We start from the raw sequence: 21,381 nt of genomic DNA on the forward strand, positions 1-21,381 counted from the left end.
CCTCAGTTAATTTGTTCCAAGATAGGAATTAAAATTGCTACCCGTATAAATACCGTGCGTAAGTATGGAGCTCTGGTAGGCCCCAGACATCTATTGTTAGTCAAGGCATAGAGCAGGTTGATGATTATAAATGTCTTGGCGCCGTTGTAGAAAGTAAACTGAGCTTTGGGTCAACCTGAAACTTAATGTCAGCCTAGCCTATGTATGCAGACTGTGTAGGCTTAACGCCTCACATACTTCCTGTAAGCGTTTCACTCAGGTTTTATAGTCTTGCTTGGCATTTAACCTAACGTCCTGGTCCTACTCCCTCCCCACTACACACCTGAACAGGTTAGAAAAGAGCGGTGACATTGAGTGGTAAAACAGCGCAGTCTCAACGAGCTCCACAGAGTACTCACGTCATGGTGAGAATGTGTTGACAGTACATGTTAAAAATGGTTCACCTTCCTCTTTGAGAAGTTTGGTTTTCGTTCAGTGACACGTGCTTTCTAGTTCTTGTTAAATCCACCATCGCATTTATTATGATCTGATGATCCTGTGTGCATGATGCAATTTCTCCATTATAGGGAAATCTAAGTCATTACAAGCAACTTCTTGGTAATGGATCATAAGGTTTTTTTTCATGTTAGTGAGAAATCTTGGAAACAGGGGGGGTTTCTGAGGCTGAACCAGAATTTTTAATTACACTGAGGCACATGTATTTCTCATTCAAATTACATTCTGGGCATTTGGTCAACAATATCTAGAGCAATTTACGCAGCTTATATTCTATACATACAATCCATTTATACAGACAGATTTTCATTGAACCCATGCAGGTTACATACCTTTGCTCAACTGTGCAATGTGGGAATCAAACCAAGAATCTTTGAGTCACAAGCCCAGTAGCCATGATACTAAACTGTTACCCACACGCTTGATATATTGAGCTCAATCTTTTGGGTTGCGACATGCAAGAAAAACAAAGGAAAACAAATGTTGGTGTGATATACTGTATGTCACAATGACAGAATTAATGACTCACCCCTGCCCTGCTCTGTCAAACATGGATTTTAATATGTGTGGCCTTTAAAAAAAAATAATTTAACTCTTTTTTTTCCCTTTTTTTTTTTTTACTGGTGCCATTATTTTATATTGTAACATTGACATACTTCATTGTTTTAATCACATGACTGCCTTTGAGAACAGCAACATTGCTGAGTGATCAATAAATAGTAAACCCAATCAAAAACTGAAGTAAACAAATGTCCTGGTAAGCAACATTGCGGTCATGATCCAGTATGGGGACTCTGGCTCGCAAATGCTGCACATCTGTTTCCAATTGTGCACACCTATCTGTAGAGGAGCACATGGAGTCCGTCTCTGTTTGGTTTCAGTCATAATTCATAATTAAGCACCAGCCAAAAACCAATAACAAATCAAATGGACACTTCTATAGTTAAGCATTTTCAATTGCTGTTTAAGACACCCTAAATCCTCATCTACCATTAAAAGCCACTGCAACCCTTTCCGTCTGGTTTAACAGAACCATTTGTTGACATAATGGATTTCTTTATTTGAACTTGACCTGCGGTAAAAAGGAACAGAGCTATGACTACTGTAGGATGAATTTTTGGGTAAACTTCGCGAGAATTTTAGGGAGATGAGAGGCAGGTAAAGCAAGTTCATTCAATGTTGTGTAACAACGTGTAATACAAGCACGACAGCCAGGCAACCATAGAAACACGTATTCTTCACCCACCTGTGTCAATGCATGAAAATGTCTTGGTCATTACTGCCCCCTTCTGGAGGATTACAGTAGGAACCAGGCAATATGTTATTTAACCCTCAAATTAAGAAAAGTAACACCCAGAGTTATTTTACAACTGTTTAAATCGGTGGTGTAACGGTATAATGTTCAAACCTGCTCAATTGTTTTGCAGCAGATTATCAGCTCCTGTTTTAGCAGGGAATTTCTAGCTCACGGTTTGGGGGAGAGCCTCTTCTCAAAACTTGAAGGCACAATGCAACACAAGGGGGAAAATACAAATTTATGATTAGGGCAATCATTGCACTTAATGTTTGGTTAACACGCCAAAATTCATTAACAATTGACCGAGAAACATTCTCTTGGTGCAATGCTTGCAGGACTGTGTACATAAAATACTGATATTAATTCCGTTGGCGCAATAGGCTCTCTAGAAATATGTCTGGAGGAAACTTCTGTTCGTTTTTTGTACGTGTAATTATAGGTTGTGTGTCAAAAGCTTCTGCTTATAGGAATTACGAGGCTTGAAAAAACGCATATGTGTTTAAAAAGCGACTTTACTATGGTTCAAATTAGCTATATTGCATGTGCGAGTAAGCGGTAGCTGAGAGGCGACGTTGAAGTTTTCCTTTCTTTTCGGCTCAGAAGTAGAAACTGTCGATGACATAACAGTGACGTCACGACTGTGCGGAAGTGCAGTGGATATGATGGCCGTCCTAGACCAAGAAGAAGAGAGTGTTTGTGCCGAGAAGGGAATCGAGAAATAGATTTCACCATTTACAATCACACATTAGCAAACCAACCGTCACAATAATTAATTTTAAACGCGTTTTCCCTACCCCTTGTGTATCTGGAATTCCAAAGGATTGAGTCGCGCGGTCTCCCAGTGGGGGACGCCGGACAAAATGTCCCTCTTCCAGTCAGCACTTGATTTCCTGGCAGGGCCAGGCTCCGCTGGAGCCGCCAGCCGGGATCAAAATGATTTCGTAGGACAAACTGTGGAACTTGGAGACATGAAACTTAGAATCAAGCGAGTTATTGCAGAAGGTAAGGATACGGATTTAACTCGCTTGTTTCAAGCCGTTAGCTGTGTTTTGTTGGCTTGCTACTGGAGCGAACATTGTCAGCTAGCGCGGACTTGAGTGTACGTGGGCAGGTATGCAGCGCAAGACAGCTCGCACTGGATGGGTGGCCCGATTAGGTTTTCTTAAATATGTAGTTTTAGCCTGCTCGCAGTCATGTCACCGGCAACATAGCTGGCTGCAAACGTGTGAATTAAAGGAGTACAGTAAAGCGGAAACCACAAGGACGCTTTATCAAATTCATAGTTGTTTGTGTTTCACGGTATAATGGCAAATTATTTTAGCTCGTATTACTTGCAGTTTTCTAGCGAGTTGGCTAACTAGCGAGGAACCTAGCTAGGTGCAGGACGTAGTTTAGCCAGGTAACGTTAGGTTCATGTGATCTGAAAATGACTATTACGCCTGTGTTATTGAAACGATAGCCCGACTGGAGATATACTGCAAATATCCGATGAATGTGGTTTTGAGAGTAGGCTGAATGGACGTACAGGTGCGGTGGTAAATGTGAATTGGAGCGGCCTGTTACCAGTCTGTCACGGGATAGCTAGCTACCCTGTTGTTGAAACACAGCTATAGCTAGCCTTATCAAATAGACTGTTTACCGACATTTTAAAAATTGTCTTTTTATAGCTTTTTATAATTTTGGCTAAACATCAATTTATATTTCCCCAGCGTGAATCTTTTGGTCTTCTTCGCAAACGTTAGTGCAAATGCAAATGTTACTAACGATACCATTAGCAAATGCTAATGGTATCATTAGTATTTCCATAGCCAGCCCATTAAATACTGTTTACAAAGGGACAACTATTGTGTGTATTATAGTTGTTGATTGGAAGTTTTACGAGCACGCGAAAACTTGAATTCAGAGTGACGAAGCAAACTGTCGTAGGAAAGTTGGTTGCCAGTGTTGGCTGTTATATATGGGAGGAAGGAAAGCTCACGGGGATGGCTGGATGGTCCGGCTCGGTGTCTGTCGCCGCTTAGCGGAGCAGTGACTCTAATCAAACTGATAAGACACTTCCACCGACATGTTTGCCAGTCATACATTGGGACAAGTCACCGGCTGTCACTCAATCGGGCGGTTTGTTGGGATGTCATCTCGGGCGCATAATTGCCCCCAGACACAGTTTTGACGGTAGCATCATACTGTTTACTCACACACTGTGATTTGAAGTTAGATGTTACCATTTAATTGTGCGCTCCACTGGTTTTTAATTTATTTAGCTCTAATTATACAGGAAAATGTTTAAATGTGTAGAGTGCATAGATGTCGGTAAAGCACACAAAGTTACAAATAATCCTGGGCCTACACAGTAACTCCTTGTCTGAATACTGGAGATATTTTATAGTTGGTTTCAGTGCGTAAAATGTAAAATGCTTGTTTGGTTCATATTTGGTGTGGTGACATGGTCTAGTTTTCTGGTGCACCCCCATAATCCACATTCGAGGCCAGTTACAAGGTTGGAGTATCACAGACAAACAGAGAGAGCTTTGAATTCTAAGGTTCCATTAAAATGTGGTAGAGAAGTTTTGAGACATCAGTCTTTTTAACTTTGAAGTCCCATGTCATAGCATTGGGCCTCATTCACAAAACGTGTATGATCACATTTGAGGAGTTGTTCATGGCTGTTTCCTTATGCTAAATCACATGAACAGGATTGCACATAAAATTTACATTTACAATTTCAATTTAAATTTACCTGGGATATGCACAAAAACAAAGGTCTGCACATGTGTCATGAGTTTCTGTTTTTCGTGGCTGTGAACTTTCCACATGTTGAGAATAGTGCTGTAATATGTTTGGGTTTTTTTTTTACTCTGTTCTGACCTGGTCTGTTTGCTCTGTCTGTGCTCGCTCTGTTCTCCACATGCACACTGAACTGGGCGTTTTTTTTTTCTAGAAAATTCCTTTAAGGCCCGAGCGGCTTCTGTTTGTCAGGGTCTTTCATAAGTCTGTAAAGCAGCGCTACCCTTGGGACTGGGGGAAACGGTTTTGTTGGATGTGCAGCTGTAACCAAAGCCTTTTGGGCACTGGAGCCATCCACGACGGGACATGAATGGAGCTCCACCGACCTGTCTGAAACCAGCCAGATCTGGTCAGCTTTTTTGCTCTGATCTGGGGTGGGGGGGGGTCATTGAGTAGACAGTTTTGGCATAAAATGAATGGGATCGCTTTCGCTGGCTGTACTGCTGAATGACGTGTTTGAGCGAGTTTATTTTCCGTGGTTTTCTGCAGTTGTGTATCGTACGCGTTTTTCCTGCTCGATCTAAGGTCAGAGAACATGGTCCGCAAAGCCAAGAGGTCGAGTCTTCTCTGTGGAAGCTGTACAGTATTCATGGCACGCTTTGCTCTGAGTTGCATAGTACGTGCCATCACATGATGAATGTTCGTCTATTCGTGTCCTTATCTTGTTTTGTTTTTTTTTTTTAGAAATCTTGTTGCAAAAGTTTTTATCTTGCAACAAGATACAAATGATCTTGGGCCTGACTGATGAAGATCTTTTATCACCCGTCTGAGTGTGAGACATTTAAGATGGTTATGTTTGGTACTGTGACGGCCCTGTGGAGTCTAGTGCGTCTCCAGAATTCATTTTTCCAGTGGGGTTTCTAGATGCAGTAGATTTAATGGAACTTCATTACCCATAGGACAGTGCTCTGTGTCTTCACTCCTGAGCCGCTGAGGCTGGGTGCAGTCAGGGAACCCTCCAGGAGCAGCTGCTTCTCACCTAAATTAATGGCGAATTCATTCACTGGAGTCACTGAGCAGAAAGGAACTTGTTTCAGTTCGTTTTTTTTTTGGCTGCTATTCAACCACTCATTGCACTAGGTGGTACCTGTCGTATGGGATCATTTCCCAGAATTGGACAAGGCTTGCCTCATGTAATCCATTCAGAAACATGTCTACCAGCACGTGATGGGCACAGCACTGGTATTACAATAACTTTTTCTATTAGACATCAGATAAAACCAGATTGTTCATGGTGTTGGGTCATGTATCATATGGAAGTTTAAAACTGATTGAGGAATCTTGCACTATTGAATAAATGACGTTTCACCGAATGGCTCAGTTGTTAATGTGGAAGCAGGAAGTGCCTTTTTCTGCTTCATTTTTCTAATTCACTGGAAAGTCAAACTGCAACAGGAACAAATGGTGGATTTTATTGAGCTTCTTTTTCTCACAAAGGCCACGTTTCACCGTTACTCCTCACTCCAGCTTTGAGTTTTGACATTTTGCCCCCTGGTGAAGTGAAGTTTTTGTGGTTATTTGTAGGTCCTTGAGAAACATTAACTCATGCCCACACTCAGCTTGCAGACTTCAGGGAAAGCACTGCAGCCCAAAGCCATAGAACGTACAGAGGGAAAACCGGACACTCAAACCTGAAGCTGTTTGTTTGGGGATGGGGGTGGGGTGGGGGGTCAGTCAGTGTGTGAGGACATCAGTCGAAATCTTAATAATGTTTTCAGTGCTTAAAAAAAGGTAGATTATGAACTGCTGTATCCAGTTCATGATCCTCTCTTGAGAAACACAGGAAGCGCTGAAATAGTGTGAGTTCTTAAGAAACATAACATCCGAATACACGAGAAAGATCGCCGGTAGTTCACCTCTTGTAGACTTTGAGCCACGAGCCCCCCACAGAATCTAATGACGTGAGTGTGGAAGGACCTGGTGCATGTCTGCAAGCTTCTGAAACCTTGTGCTTAAATGCCATTGCGTTTGGTGCCTATGATATTCCTGGTGGTATAGCCAACCGTGTGAGCTTTGTGACCAGGATGTAAACTGGCAGCCCCCCTGGCCTCCTCCACAATGATCACGATGTTGAAGCCGCTCAGTAGGGGAAGCAATTTTAGTGGTGTCAGCCATCCTGGGAGAACCCCCTCCCCTCAACATTACACAAGCAGAAGTAGCCTGCAAATTCTCACCCACAATGCATCAGCAGAAACTTTAACCAGGAACACATGTCTTTCAGCAGCAGTGCGCCGGAGCTGCGGTCTGTGCTCCCAGGACTCTGCGAATGAAAGTTAAACTTTTGGCTCCGACCAACCCCTGCAGAGGTGACTAACGCGCGATAAAAAGAGACCGCAGAGGAACAGAAGTTTGAGGAAATGGCCGAAGACCAACACGGCGCGCGTTACGAGGCCAAGCATCCAGAACATTCCGCGGGGTCGCGTTCAGGTGCCGTCGAGCCGGAGGCGCCGCCAGCGCGTGTGTGTGTGTGTGTGTTTTTCTTTCACAAAATGGAGGGCTGAGCCTCCCGTGTGAACATGGCCGGCTTCCTCTCCCTAAAAGCCGGCGCCGCTGCTCGCGCGCTAACCGCTGTGGAGCGGTATGAAGGCCCGCGCTGGATCGGGAACGTCTCCTGACGGTCGGTCGGTCGGTCAGCGTGTTCGTGTGTGATGCTGTGCGCTCGCGGAACGCTGCGGTTAAACTCGCGGACGCCTCCGGTCGGCCCGGTCCCGCTGCATTCTCACAGCGTGCCGATTCGGCAGTACCCCTGCGCCTGTCCTCCCCTTTCTGGGTGCCCCGCACCTGCAGAGAGCGTCGACTTCAGGCTTTAAGATTCAGACTGCCGTTGTTTTTCGTGTGGCAGTCAGGTGCGTTAAAATGGACACACACACACACACTCACTCTCTCACACACAGACACACACACACACACTCACTCTCTCACACACAGACACACACACACACACTCACTCTCTCACACACAGACACACAGACACACACACTCACTCTCTCACGCACACAGACACATACACACACACACACAGGCACGCACACACACACAGGCACGCACACATGCACACACACACACAGATCGTTTTTAGGGGAGACGCCTGTGGCCCTGTGAGTCTTTGCTCTGCCCAGTCGCTGAGCCTGTGCCAGGGTGTCTGCTTGCGGCCCCGAAACGTGAGACCTGAAGGGCCCTTTCATTCCGTCCTGTGCTCGAGTCCCCGGTTGCCGTGGCGACGCCGTCCCAGGCCAGGCCTCTGAGGAGAAGCCTTTGGCTTTGACCGCGGTGGTCAGGACAGCAGAGTCGGTGGCCATTTTGAGACAGACAGGCAGTCCCACCTCCTCCGCCTCTTACATTACATTACATTTATTTGTCAGACGCTTTTATCAAAAGCACAGCTATTTCTAGCCTCTTGGTTCCCCTCCCAACCCCACCCTATAGCGCTCGCACTTACGTACTAGCTCAGGTTGTGGTATTTTTATGGTTTTATGTTTCTCCTTTGGGGCCTGTTATGGGTGTAGTCTGTAGGTATTCAGAATGCGTATTTTGCATCTTGTTAGCGTGGCTAACTAGCATTAGCGCTAATTTAGTGATGTGACATCTTTACTCACTCTGTGGGAATGTAGTTAGCCTGGCTAACTTGCATTAGCGCTTTAGTTTACTCACTCTGTGGGAATGTAGTTTGCCAGGTCGGGCGTAATTGCTCATATTAAATAGGTGAATGCCCCAAATGCTTCTCCTGTGTTATAAGTCGCTTTGAGTAAGTGATTATCTCGTAATGCCTCAGTGCTGTCTGACCCACCGTGCGGTCTTCTCTGGCTCTTCTCCTACGAACGGATCTTTTGTTTAATGTGGCGAGACTAATATCCAGCTCAGCGATTCATCCTGACACAAGATTCTGCCGTCGGTTGTTGATAATAAACGTGCAGGATAAGCTAACGCTCTTATTAATTATGTGTTAAATAAGTGCTGTGGTGTGCTGCTGGGCTGGGCTACGTCTCTGCGTTGTGCTGAGTTGTTTGAACTGAAGTGAAAGTGTGACGTTAGCGAAATACCGATGTTAGCGGGGAGAAGCGCTGCCCCGTGGGCAGGTGAGGCTGCGTCGGCGGAGTTTCTGTCGAAACGGCGGGCGGAGCAGGCGGAGCCTCTGGGCGAAGCACGTCACCCTCGCGCCCCGAGGACGTCCCAGCGCACCCTGGTTTCTGCCGGTCCGTCCTTCATGCCCGAGAGACGCTCGTTTCTAAACACATTTTTTGCAGCTCGCACGTCACTCTTCTGCATTAACGTCAAGTCTGAAACGCTCTTAACCCTTTAGAGGCCAGGAAAGCTCATGGGACTCAGTCACACATTTTAATCATAAAATATATTTTCACCAGTAATGTGAAAAGAATTCTTCTTTTCCATATGATTGTTTGTTTTGGTCAGTGACCTGTTTCCATGAAAACCAGAATCTGCTGAGATTTGGGATTTCAGGTTTTTCCAGCAATTAAAGAGTGAAAGCATTTTTAAAGGCATCTGTGACCCAGGTCCGGTGACCACTCTCCGCTCCCTGTTTCTGTCTCTTTCTCTCTGGGACGTCTGAAGGTTTTGCGTTTCGCTAAATTATTTATGGCCCCAGCGAGGCCGTCTTTTACAAGGTGACTCTCCTGGCACAGACATTCCGTGTCCCATTTGTGCTCACCTGGGCTTTTACCTGGAAAAGCTGGAGATGTACCAGAGGCCGTCCCTTCTACACACAAACCACAAAATATTTCACTGAAGGCCCAACCCCGTGCACAAACATTGGTGCCCTGAATTAATTATTGGCTGAGCTGCACGGTGCTGGTTTAATGGTTAAGTATAGTGGGTGAGGTGCTGGGCTGGAATTGTTGGTATGATGGGTAAAGAGCTGGGCTTGTGACTCAGGGGTTTGCAGGTTTGAATCCTATGTGGGGGCACAGCAGTCATATCCTTTCAGCAACAGACATTTAACCTGAATTGCTTCAGTGAGTATGAGCTGTGCTCTGGATAAGAGCATCTGCTAAATGCCTGCATTTGAATAGCATGCAAATGCTTTTGGCCTGGGATATTTTTTATTTATTTAACCAGTGTATTTGTGAGAACTGTTTGAGTTGTATTGTGTTGTGTTGTTGTGTGCAGCCCGGATAAGTGCGGTCTCTCTCCTCTTCTCTCACCGCAGGTGGCTTCGCGTTTGTCTATGAAGCGCAGGACATCGGCAGCAGCAAGGAGTACGCGCTGAAGGTAACGATCCGTTAGCGCGCCCATGAACACACACACACGCCGCCGCCTGCGCGCGACTGAGCGTGGAAAGAATGCGTCACATGACAAATGATCGTTCTCACCCTCTCTGAGTGGATCTTCATTGGGTAAACTTAAAATAAATAAATAAATAAATAAAAAAACAGTTAGCTTTGGGACCTGGGGAGATGCGCCAGCACGATCGTTTCTGTCTGTCACACTGAGTCACACGCCGGGAATATGCAAACGCGGTAAAGCGCGGCTCATGGTTCAGCGGGAAAATGCTGTGTTTGTACTCCAGGAAAAAAAAAAACACGTTTCCTTTTCCGGTGTCGCCTGACTGTGAGGGACTGCTGTCTCAGCTGGGCCTCCTGGGGGGTTGTGAGCTTTTGGGAGGCGTCTGTAAGAAATGGCCGTGCCTCTCTCACACGGGCCTTTGAGCAGAGCGGTGGAACGCTTCCGTGCGCCTGACGCCTCCGGACCGAAGGCCGGTCTGAGCTCAGCGATGGACACTGCTGCACAATTCTGTTCATCATCGTTTACAGTCTTAATTAGTGCCAAGTTATTAAAAACAGCTTGCGTGCCCGGTGATAAATGGGGGGGCGCACGGGGGCGAAAGGGTTGGTTAGTTTTTAGTAGTTTTCTTGCAGCTGATTTAAACGGAATGCGGAGCATGTGAATCATTATTTAATCACCTGTTTCCTTCACTGTGTCGAGATGTTCCTCTTGGTCAGGAACTGTGAAAGATCCTTTGTGAAGGTGGTCATTCATTAACCGGCCTCTGAAGGCCCTGCCGGTTGGGGAAGCTCCTTCTTTATCCAGTGCTAATGGACATTTTAACAGTGGATTTGGTTTTTGGGTGAACTTCGACCTGTCTGGGCGTTACACCCCACTGCCTCAATGTCTGATGCACAAACTCAGCAGTACTGGGGGGGTTTTATGAGACGTGGCAACCCTAGCTGGGTTAGTTATCACAGTGATCTGTCACATTATTCTTAACCCAGTGTTTGATAAAAATTATGTTTTTTTAAATTTCTTTTGTGAGTGCGTGCATGCGTCCGTGCACATTTGTGTGTGTGTGTCTGTGTCTGTGTCTGTGTCTGTGTCTGTGTCTGTGTCTGTGTCTGTGTGTCTATGTTGGCTTCTGTGTATGTGCGCTTGCGTGCATGCATCCGTTTCTCAATGTCTCATCACCTGACCCGTTGCCTTTGCAGAGGCTTCTGTCCAATGAAGAGGAGAAGAACAAGGCCATCATCCAGGAGGTTTGCTTCATGGTATCCTTTTAGCCAATCAGGACACCAGCACAGAAAACCAGGTCCAATCACGCGGCTCAGGGTCTGGGTTCAGGTCCTGGGGAGTTACTCACAGATTCCGTCCCTTTGTATTTACTGATGGCCCAACCCCGTGCAGAAATGGTTCTGCCCAGAATTAATTATCCAGAATTAATTATTCAGTCTGAGTTAATTGGCATCAGCTGGCGGGGCCTGGAATTGTTGCTTGTGACTCAGAGGCTGCGGGTTTGATGCCTATGTGGGGCACAGCCAAGTATAAGCTGCACAGTTTTCTCTGGATGGCAGTGTTACCCCAGTGTTATGGAATTTTAGAGCCTTGTAGCAGTCCGTGTTCTAGCCCCGCCCCCTCGGGTGCGAGTCTGATCTGTGAGCACCGCGGCTCTTTCACTCAGCGTCCCGTGGTCTCTACGGAAACGGCGGTGTGGACTCTCCAGTGGGCCCCAGCTGTGGTTTGCATTGCGGCATCTGGGTGGGGGGTGAGGGGGGTGGGGGCGCTGTGGGTTGTTTGGCCTTCATCCTGTCCAAACAGGGCTGCTTTTCAGCTCTGACACGCGGGAGTTTGCTCTCCCTCTCTCTCGTGAGCGGTGGAAGTGAAGATTTATGCGCGCTTGTGTTTGCTAAAAAACTACGGCTGACCCAGCAAACCCCACACGGGGAGATAAACCAGCGGACCACTGCACACAGACAGCCTGCTGAGCGTGTGACTGTGTGTCCTGTAAACTCTCGCTCTTTGAGAGAGCGGATGTTAGCCCTTTAAAAAATGTGGGGCTGCCCCTTCATTGGCCACCATTCGTTCAGCTGTCTCCTGCATGCCTACCATGAGTCACACGTTCCTCAGCACCTCACATTAAACATAACACAGGTTTTCAAAAAGGCAGACCCAGCGAAGTGAGGAAGGAAGTGCAGGAAGACCATCGAAGCCACTGAACTGAATGACATAATGCTTGCAAAAACCTGAACCAATCAAAATGCAAAGAACCGGGTCCCGCAAACTAATTTGTAAGATGGTGAAAGAGTGAGTGTGAGAGAGTGAGATGATGAAAGAGTGAGTGTGAGAGAGTGAGATGATGAAAGAGTGAGTGCGAGAGAGTGAGAGAGTTTCACTCTGACGTCGCGGTACTGGGCGGTGAAAAGACGGAGTTTCAGCAGCTCTGTGTTGAGGCCTGTCCTTGACGCTGTCGCTCAGAAAAAGCTGTCGGGTCACCCCAACGTGGTGCAGTTCTGCTCTGCGGCCTCCATCGGGAAGGAGGAGTCGGACACGGGCCAGGCCGAGTTCCTCATCCTCACAGAGCTCTGTAAAGGTGAGGCCCCGCCTCCACCCTCCTGCTGATTGGCTGCCTGGGCTCATCCTGAATCAAATGCTGGATATTTTTTCACTTTCTCTGCCTGGAATTTGGATACTGGAGCAGCTAAATAAGCCTCTCATTCTAACTCTTCATCTTTTCTTTCAATCTCTTTGTCTACATTTTTTCCTTTCTTTCTTTGCCTCTCTCCTTACCCGTCACTCCTCCTCTCCCCCCTTTCTCTTTTTCCCTCTCTTTTTCTCTCTTTTTCTTTCTCTCTCCTTCTCTCTCTTTTTCCACCTCTCTCTCTACCTCCCCCCCCCTCTCTCTCTCTCTACCCCCCCACCTCAGGTCAGCTGGTTGACTTCATTAGGAAGGTGGAGCAGAAGGCACCCGTGTCATGTGACACGGTGCTGAAGATCTTCTACCAGTCCTGCCGCGCTGTGCAGCACATGCACAAGCAGAAGCCTCCCATCATCCACCGGGACCTCAAGGTAACGCCAGAGCCGTCGGCATGGTTACGCACTGCGGCACGGCCTTTGTCCTCTGGCGAGAGGGACTCTCAAGAGAGAAAGAGAGAGACACAGAGACGGAGACACACAGAGACAGACAGAGTGAGAGAGTGATGCTTTATTCCTTGGCCCAGTTCCTGGTCAGATTGATTTGTAGCTCTGGTGCTGCTCAGTGACATCTCCTGTCCTCATCTGGGCTCTGTGTGGTTGCCCTCTAGAGGACACAGGTGGAAGTGCACCTGATGGCTGCAATAACTTGAAATTTCACTAGGTAATGCATTATAAATGGAAATATATTTGTGCTTTTAAGAATAAAGTGTTCCGAGATCCGATCAAGGCAAATCTACATTTTAATCTACATTGTTAAATATTTAAAAGTATTGTCAACACGATTCTTGTATAATTTAACACCCATTATGACTATGTTCTATAATTGATGAGCGTAATGTTGTATTTTAGTAACACACTGCATGACTGGTGTGATGGTCTGCTCTCTGTAGCTGTATGTCCCGTTTTAAATGGCTTCCTGCTCTTCTGCTAGAGAAAGAAAGGGAGAGAGAAAAGAGAGAAAAAAGAGAGAGCGAGTGAGTGAGCGTGTGGAGAGAAACGCTGATGTGGTCAGGCTGGTCTGCGGCCCCCGGGTGCTTCCTCTTCCTGTTTCCTGTCATTCAGACTCTGAAATGTTTGGGAGGGGGGGGGTGTTGGGTCCTCCAGCTATGGGGTCGTCACGGCGATCCAGAAACGGAGAGATAAAGCGAAATAATGTAGAGGAACGAGCCGGGCTGCTCTTATGATCGCTAATACGTGGGGCGACATAGCTCAGGAGGTAAGACCGATTGTCTGGCAGTCGGAGGATAAAAGCGCTATATAAATGCAGTCCATTTACCATTTAATACTGCCCGGCAGCCTTATTCACGCTCCCCCCCCAATCTCACACGGACATTAACGCTGTGTGACTGAGCAGAACGAGACGTCTGAACACTCTAGGGCACGAGAACAGAGCTGTGAAATTCTGCTGCTGCATACACATGACAGACTCAGGTGAGGCCTGCGTCAGACCTGGGTCCGGCCTGGGTGAGCCTCGGGTCAGGCCTGGGTCAGGCTCGGGTCAGGCCTCTTCAGATTTTAAAACACTCCTGGGTTGAAGGTCAATTTTTCTTTTTAAAATTCTCAGAGGCCTCCAGGAATTTCACTGTCTGAAGGGTTATAGTATTAATTTGACCCAGGCCTGGCCTGGGTCTGACCCAGGTCTGTCCTCACTGGCTGGCATGTTTTATTCCAGATTGAGAACCTGCTGATCAGCCACCAGGGCACCATCAAGCTGTGTGACTTTGGCAGCTCTACCACGATAGCACACTACCCGGACTACAGTTGGTCTGCTCAGAAGCGCTCCCTGGTGGAGGACGAGGTGAGTGCGCCTTTCCCTTCTGCCCTCGGCGCTCAGCATCGACCACAACATTTAACCATTCAGTGACGTACAAAGATAGCATTCGTTACTGCCTTTACCTGCAGTGCATTTATTTGGGAATCAAACCTGCAACCTCTTATTTACAAGCCCAGTTCTGGAAAGTTTGGGGAGGTTGCAGGTTTGATTCCCAGGTTTGGGCACTGCCATTGGACTCTTGAGCAAAGCACCTAACCTGGATTTTTCCCTGTAAATATCCAGCTGTGTAATTGGTCTTTCTGTAATGGTGTCAGCCTTTGGATGAGATCATTTCCTCAGTGCCTGAATGGGAACGTACAGCAGTTGAACTCCGCCTGTCTCTGTGCGCTATTCCAACACTGCCGTTGACCTAGTCTGTCCCTGGCTTGGCTGGCTGGTTGATGTCGCCAGCGCTGCAGCTGGCGTCTGAGCACGCTCAGTACGTCGGGACGTTAATCGAGTTATTTAGGACGGTTGCTTCCTGCGCCGGTGACCGCTAATCGAATCTGAACCTGCTGCTCGGCTTCTGATCGTCCAGCTCAAGCCAATTACCACTTGGCAATTCGTTAAAGGCGGATGTTGCCTTAGATAACCAGGTCCTGGTCCATAATTATCTGGGGGATTCGATGCAGAAATCCAGCATGCCAGTGTCTAACCTGGTTGTATTCAGGTCCTGTTCACGTACATATTTCAGGGGAGTCAAGTGTTATTTGTGACAAATGAAAAACATTAAAAGTTAAATGAAAAGAACAGACCATCCAGCCCATCTTGGTGTCGCGTAGATAGTATCTAACACCATGTCAGGCTTGTCCTTTGTCAGTCTCCGGGATAAAGCTCATGCATAAATGAGCGTCTTTGTGAAATTTAATATTTCGGTCAGCGCTAATATGCCTGTCTAATTCTCATGTATGTTTGTTGTGCAGTCCTCTCTGCCTTATATCTCTGTTCTCCACATAACTGGTCTAGCTCTGTCCCCTGAACATCTCCACTGAAGAGATGATGTTTGTTAAATCGCTCTTCCGTAGCTCAGGTTTAACGCCTGCCTTTGAGTTGTGATCTTGTTCCTTCTAACCCGATCTGACGTGCCCTACCCAACCTGACACAGCGTCCTTAATGTGGGCTGTTGAAGGTGTCGTATGAGATTAGTATCACTGCGTTGGATCGTTTGTTAGTAGGTGTGGTTATACTTACATGGTTTGTACATGATTGTGATTTGAAGGCAGCGTCTTGTGTAGAGAACAGGGTCTATGTACACTGTGCATGTGGGTTTAAGGATGTGTAGTTTAAAGCATGACTTCATTCCTGCAACATCGTCTCTCCTCTCTCCTCTTTCCCTTCTCCTCTCTTCTCTTCCCCCTCCTGTCTCCTCCCCTCTTCTCTCCTCTCACAGATAACTAGGAACACTACTCCAGCCTACAGGACTCCAGAGATGATAGATCTGTACTCCAACTTCCCCATCAACGAGAAGCAGGACATCTGGGTGAGTAAAGATCAGTGAAGTGCTGCACCCTTCTATGACATCATAAACATTCTTACATTTTGAATATGTTCTGTGCTGTACCCTTCTATGACATCATAAACACTCTTACATTCTGTTACAGTTCTGTACTCTAATATTGCACTGGAACCTCCTGTAGATGAGAAGCCCGGAGGGTTGAAGGAACGCAGTGTCTGGTGTGTCTATAGAATCTGTGACTGTGTTGTGCGTGTGGGTGTTGATTGTCCCTTTGTCTGTCTGTCTCTGTCTGTGGTTCTGTCTGTCCAGGCCCTGGGCTGTATCCTGTTCCTGCTGTGCTTTAAGCAGCACCCGTTTGAGGACGGAGCCAAGCTGCAGATCGTTAACGGGAAGTATGTCATCCCACAGAACGACAGCAAGTACACCGTCTTTCACGACCTCATCCGTGAGTCCTCTCCGCCTCCCGTACCTCCCGCAGGTCTCAGTCTGTGGGGTTAAAGGTCACAGTGTCAGTGTGTGGGGTTAAAGGTCACAGTGTCAGTGTGTGGGGTTAAAGGTCACAGTGTCAGTGTGTGGGGTTAAAGGTCACAGTGTCAGAGTGTGGGGTTAAAGGTCTCAGTGTCAGTGTGTGGGGTTAAAGGTCACAGTGTCAGTCTGTGGGGTTAAAGGTCTCAGTGTCAGTGTGTGGGGTTAAAGGTCACAGTGTCAGTGTGTGGGGTTAAAGGTCACAGTGTCAGTGTGTGGGGTTAAAGGTCACAGTGTCAGTGTGTGGGGTTAAAGGTCACAGTGTCAGTGTGTGGGGTTAAAGGTCACAGTGTCAGTGTGGGGTTAAAGGTCTCAGTGTCAGTGTGTGGGGTTAAAGGTCTCAGTGTCAGTGTGTGGGGTTAAAGGTCTCAGTGTCAGTGTGTGGGGTTAAAGGTCTCAGTGTCAGAGTGTGGGGTTAAAGGTCTCAGTGTCAGTGTGTGGGGTTAAAGGTCACAGTGTCAGTGTGTGGGGTTAAAGGTCACAGTGTCAGTGTGTGGGGTTAAAGGTCTCAGTGTCAGTGTGTGGGGTTAAAGGTCACAGTGTCAGTCTGTGGGGTTAAAGGTCTCAGTGTCAGTGTGTGGGGTTAAAGGTCACAGTGTCAGTGTGTGGGGTTAAAGGTCACAGTGTCAGTCTGTGGGGTTAAAGGTCTCAGTGTCAGTGTGTGGGGTTAAAGGTCACAGTGTCAGTCTGTGGGGTTAAAGGTCACAGTGTCAGTGTGTGGGGTTAAAGGTCACAGTGTCAGTGTGTGGGGTTAAAGGTCTCAGTGTCAGTGTGTGGGGTTAAAGGTCACAGTGTCAGTGTGGGGTTAAAGGTCTCAGTGTCAGTGTGTGGGGTTAAAGGTCACAGTGTCAGTCTGTGGGGTTAAAGGTCACAGTGTCAGTGTGGGGTTAAAGGTCTCAGTGTCAGTGTGTGGGGTTAAAGGTCTCAGTGTCAGTGTGTGGGGTTAAAGGTCACAGTGTCAGTGTGTGGGGTTAAAGGTCACAGTGTCAGTGTGGGGTTAAAGGTCTCAGTGTCAGTGTGTGGGGTTAAAGGTCACAGTGTCAGTGTGTGGGGTTAAAGGTCTCAGTGTCAGTGTGTGGGGTTAAAGGTCACAGTGTCAGTGTGTGGGGTTAAAGGTCTCAGTGTCAGTGTGTGGGGTTAAAGGTCACAGTGTCAGTCTGTGGGGTTAAAGGTCACAGTGTCAGTCTGTGGGGTTAAAGGTCACAGTGTCAGTGTGTGGGGTTAAAGGTCTCAGTGTCAGTGTGTGGGGTTAAAGGTCACAGTGTCAGTCTGTGGGGTTAAAGGTCTCAGTGTCAGTGTGTGGGGTTAAAGGTCACAGTGTCAGTGTGTGGGGTTAAAGGTTACAGTGTCAGTGTGTGGGGTTAAAGGTCACAGTGTCAGTGTGTGGGGTTAAAGGTCACAGTGTCAGTCTGTGGGGTTAAAGGTCACAGTGTCAGTGTGGGGTTAAAGGTCTCAGTGTCAGTGTGTGGGGTTAAAGGTCACAGTGTCAGTCTGTGGGGTTAAAGGTCACAGTGTCAGTGTGTGGGGTTAAAGGTCACAGTGTCAGTGTGGGGTTAAAGGTCACAGTGTCAGTGTGGGGTTAAAGGTCTCAGTGTCAGTGTGTGGGGTTAAAGGTCACAGTGTCAGTCTGTGGGGTTAAAGGTCACAGTGTCAGTGTGTGGGGTTAAAGGTCACAGTGTCAGTGTGTGGGGTTAAAGGTCTCAGTGTCAGTGTGTGGGGTTAAAGGTCACAGTGTCAGTGTGTGGGGTTAAAGGTCACAGTGTCAGTGTGTGGGGTTAAAGGTCTCAGTGTCAGTGTGTGGGGTTAAAGGTCACAGTGTCAGTGTGTGGGGTTAAAGGTCACAGTGTCAGTGTGTGGGGTTAAAGGTCACAGTGTCAGTGTGTGGGGTTAAAGGTCACAGTGTCAGTGTGTGGGGTTAAAGGTCACAGTGTCAGTGTGTGGGGTTAAAGGTCACAGTGTCAGTCTGTGGGGTTAAAGGTCACAGTGTCAGTGTGTGGGGTTAAAGGTCACAGTGTCAGTGTGTGGGGTTAAAGGTCACAGTGTCAGTGTGTGGGGTTAAAGGTCACAGTGTCAGTAGCAGTGTTAAAGCTGGTATGGTGAGATGTTGTTAGTGCTCAGATGATGTTGCTGATTTAATGCAGGGATTCTAGACCCTGGTCCTGGAGAGCTGCAGGGTCAGCTGGTTTTCATCCTGAACCGATATTAGGTGATTAAAGCAGCTGGTTACACAGGTGACTCAGCTCACCTGGTTAAGGTGTAAACACAGCCCAGCAGAGCCAGGGGGCCTCCCAGTGTTGGGGTCCCGTGATTCAGTCTGTGGGGGGGTGAATTTTGGGGTGTGCTTCTGCTCCTGTTTGGATGTTGTGCCTGAGCCGTTGACCTTTCTCTGTATCCTTGGCGACGAAATTTGGGGTGCGGTTGCGGTTTGCTGACCCGTGCGCTCCGTTTGCCCTTCCCAGGGTCCATGCTGAAGGTCAACCCAGAGGAGCGCCTGTCAATCACCGAGCTGGTCAACCAGCTGCAGGAGATCGCTGCCGCACGGAACGTCAACCCGAAATCTCCCATCACCGAGGTAACGGAGCTTCACACCCCGCACCCCCGCACCCCCCTCCAGCGGGGGCTGCTGTATTTCTAGTTCTGCTTTTCACCTGCTGATCTCTCTTCAAAAGAGAACGGGGGCCGCGTTCTTCAACTCTGCTTTTTGAAGATAAATATAAACTCGCACCAGCGGAAGTGTGCGATGCTTGGTCTAAACTGGGGGCGTTGTCTCTGAAGAGGTCTATTTTAAGCTACACACCTTCGTTTAGACCAAAGGAACCTTTCCAGAGCAGGTGGGGAAATGTAATAAACCATGAAGTAATGTTTGCTTGATGTATAATTGCTTTGCACACCATTTAGCTGTAGGTGGCGCCCAAGAGAGATCATCTCCAAAAAATCTCCAAACTGCAAAGGGCGCAAACACTGCTTAAGATAATTTATGTTACCGAGCGAAGACCACTCAGCCTGCGTCAAAACAGGCTTTGAAGTGTTTTGAATGGAGCGTTTGGCCCTGGTCTGGATAGCAGAACTGATGGACTGAACCCCCCTCATACCCCCCCCCCCCCCAAACTCGTGACTGGGAACCTCGAAAAATAAACATCCTGTTGGAACGACATGAATCCGTCCCATCCATGCAAATATGGGGGTGCTCTGAGAGACCATTCACCCCCTCGTCCTCCCTCCCTACCCCAAACCGCCCCCCCCCCCCCCAAACCATCCCCCCCCCCCGGGGAACAAAGCTGCTTCTTATCTCCTGAGGCGCCATCTCTGACCTCACGGCTGGTGACCTCACACCATGGCGGCCGGGCAGGGGAGGGGGGAAGAAGGGGGAGGAGCCAGGCGGGGCAGGGGGGCGGCGCAGTAGAATGGGGTTGTCGCTAGCTCTCTGACTATTGCACTGGGCCCCCCCTCTGGGGCAGCCTCTCTGGTAGTGTGTGAGACCGATGAGGAGGAGGAGGGTAGTGCTTTGGGGGAGGTGCAGGGGGAGGGGTGGCGAGGCAGGGAGGGCAGGGGTAGTTGGGGGTGCAAGGGAGGGCGGGGTAGTGCTTTGTAGGAGGTCGGGAGGGAGGAGGAGGGGTAATGCTTGGGGGATGCAGGGGAGGGGCAGCAGGGTAGTGTTTTGGGGGAGGTGCAGGGGGAGGGGGAGTGTGGGGAGGAGCTGTGGGGGGAGGTTCTGGGGAGGGAAGGTGCGGGGGAGGGGGTAGTGCTTGGGGGAGGTGCAGGAGGAGGGGAGGTGCTGGGGAGGAGCTGGGGGAGGGAGAGGTGCAGGGGAGGGCTGGGGAGGGAGGTGCTGGGGGAGGGGGAGGTGCTGGGGGGGGGGTGGCTTTGGGGGAGGTGCGGAGGGGGAGTGCTTGGGGAGGTGCAGGGTATGTTTTGGGGGAGGTGCAGGGGGAGGGGGGTAGTGCTTTGGGGGAGGTGCAGGGGGAGGGGGAGGTGCTGGGGGAGGAGCTGGGGGAGGGGGAGGTGCAGGGGGAGGTGCTGTGGGAGGGGGAGGTGCAGGGGGAGGGTTAGCGTATCCTCTGCTGCTCCTGTGTACGCCCGCCAGCCCAGTTTTCCGCCAGCTGGATCTGGGTTAAGCCGTGGGTTTCTGGCTCGGCTAAGGAGCTTACCCCCCCCCCCCTCCACCTCCGCCCCCCCAGGAGGAGAGGGAAGACACAGACAGGTCTGTGTGGAGGAGTCTCAGCCTCGACCGCTCGCTTACTGGAGCATTCAGAGAGAAACAGCAGCCTGTAGCGCTTTCAGAGGAGTGGTATAGACGGGGCAGCGCTCTCTCTCTCTCTCTCTCTCTCTCTCTCTTCTCTCTCTCTCTCTTCTCCTCTCTCTCTCTCTCTTCTCTCCATCACTCGACTCCTTCGCTTGTTTGTTTTTATCTGCCCCCCCCTTCCCCACTTGCCCTCCCCTCCCCCCCCACGCCGGACTCATGAGTCTCCTCAACGTGTACTGCTGGAAGCCTGCTTATGACGGCTATGAATCCCTGCAGCTGCTGGAGCAGAACGGAGGATTCGGGAACAACGGAGCCCCCCGGGGGCCGCTCAGCAGCCCCCAGTCGCCCCCCCAGATCAACAACATCCACAACAACGCAGGTGAGGCGCCGGCGGAAACGCGGGCGTGAGCGCTGCCTCTGCTTCGGCTCCTGCCGAGCGAGGAGCCCGCTGGAGTTGGGTTTTCCTAAGATTTGGGGTAAAATGTCCTTTTTATCTCTTTCTGTCAGAAACTGGTGAGAGATCTCTGTGGCTGCGTTGTGGTCGATGTTGCTGTTGTTGATGTTATTGAATTTATTGATGTTGTTGACGTCATCGTTGTTGTTGTGTTGGACAGAGCTCGGTGTGTGGGGGGGACTGGGGGTATGTGTGTGCGCTGTGTGTTGTGTGTGTGTGTTGGGGGAGGGGGGCTAGCTGTGTGTGTGTGGGCCATGCATTTGTGTTTGTGTGTGTGTGTTGGGGGGAGGGGGGTGCTAGCTGTGTGTGTGTGTGTGTGTGTGCATGCGCGTTTGTGTTTGTGTGTGTGTGTGCAAGCCTGTGTGTGTGTGTTGTTGTGGTGTTGGGGCTAGCT

At 48.8% G+C, this 21,381-nt stretch overlaps 1 protein-coding gene across 2 annotated transcripts in view; it reads left to right on the plus strand.

Annotated features, from left to right (window-relative positions):
* The first annotated feature begins 2,414 nt into the window (after positions 1 to 2,414).
* gak (cyclin G associated kinase) overlaps positions 2,415 to 21,381 on the plus strand; it is a 36,665-nt gene continuing 17,698 nt past the window's right edge. The window contains exons 1-10 of one of the 2 annotated variants that reach the window (XM_064353360.1): positions 2,415 to 2,794; positions 9,741 to 9,802; positions 11,014 to 11,073; positions 12,278 to 12,392; positions 12,726 to 12,868; positions 14,169 to 14,294; positions 15,700 to 15,789; positions 16,075 to 16,210; positions 18,750 to 18,862; positions 20,810 to 20,912. In XM_064353360.1, the coding sequence (XP_064209430.1) occupies positions 2,653 to 2,794; positions 9,741 to 9,802; positions 11,014 to 11,073; positions 12,278 to 12,392; positions 12,726 to 12,868; positions 14,169 to 14,294; positions 15,700 to 15,789; positions 16,075 to 16,210; positions 18,750 to 18,862; positions 20,810 to 20,912 (1,090 nt within the window). In that variant the 5' untranslated portion in view covers positions 2,415 to 2,652. Of the gene's footprint in view, positions 2,795 to 9,526; positions 9,547 to 9,740; positions 9,803 to 11,013; positions 11,074 to 12,277; positions 12,393 to 12,725; positions 12,869 to 14,168; positions 14,295 to 15,699; positions 15,790 to 16,074; positions 16,211 to 18,749; positions 18,863 to 20,809; positions 20,913 to 21,381 lie in introns of those variants that run through there. The other variant, XM_064353362.1, reaches the window with a different exon arrangement.

The sequence above is a fragment of the Anguilla rostrata genome, chromosome 10, assembly GCF_018555375.3.
Source record: "Anguilla rostrata isolate EN2019 chromosome 10, ASM1855537v3, whole genome shotgun sequence".
NCBI lineage: Eukaryota > Metazoa > Chordata > Actinopteri > Anguilliformes > Anguillidae > Anguilla > Anguilla rostrata.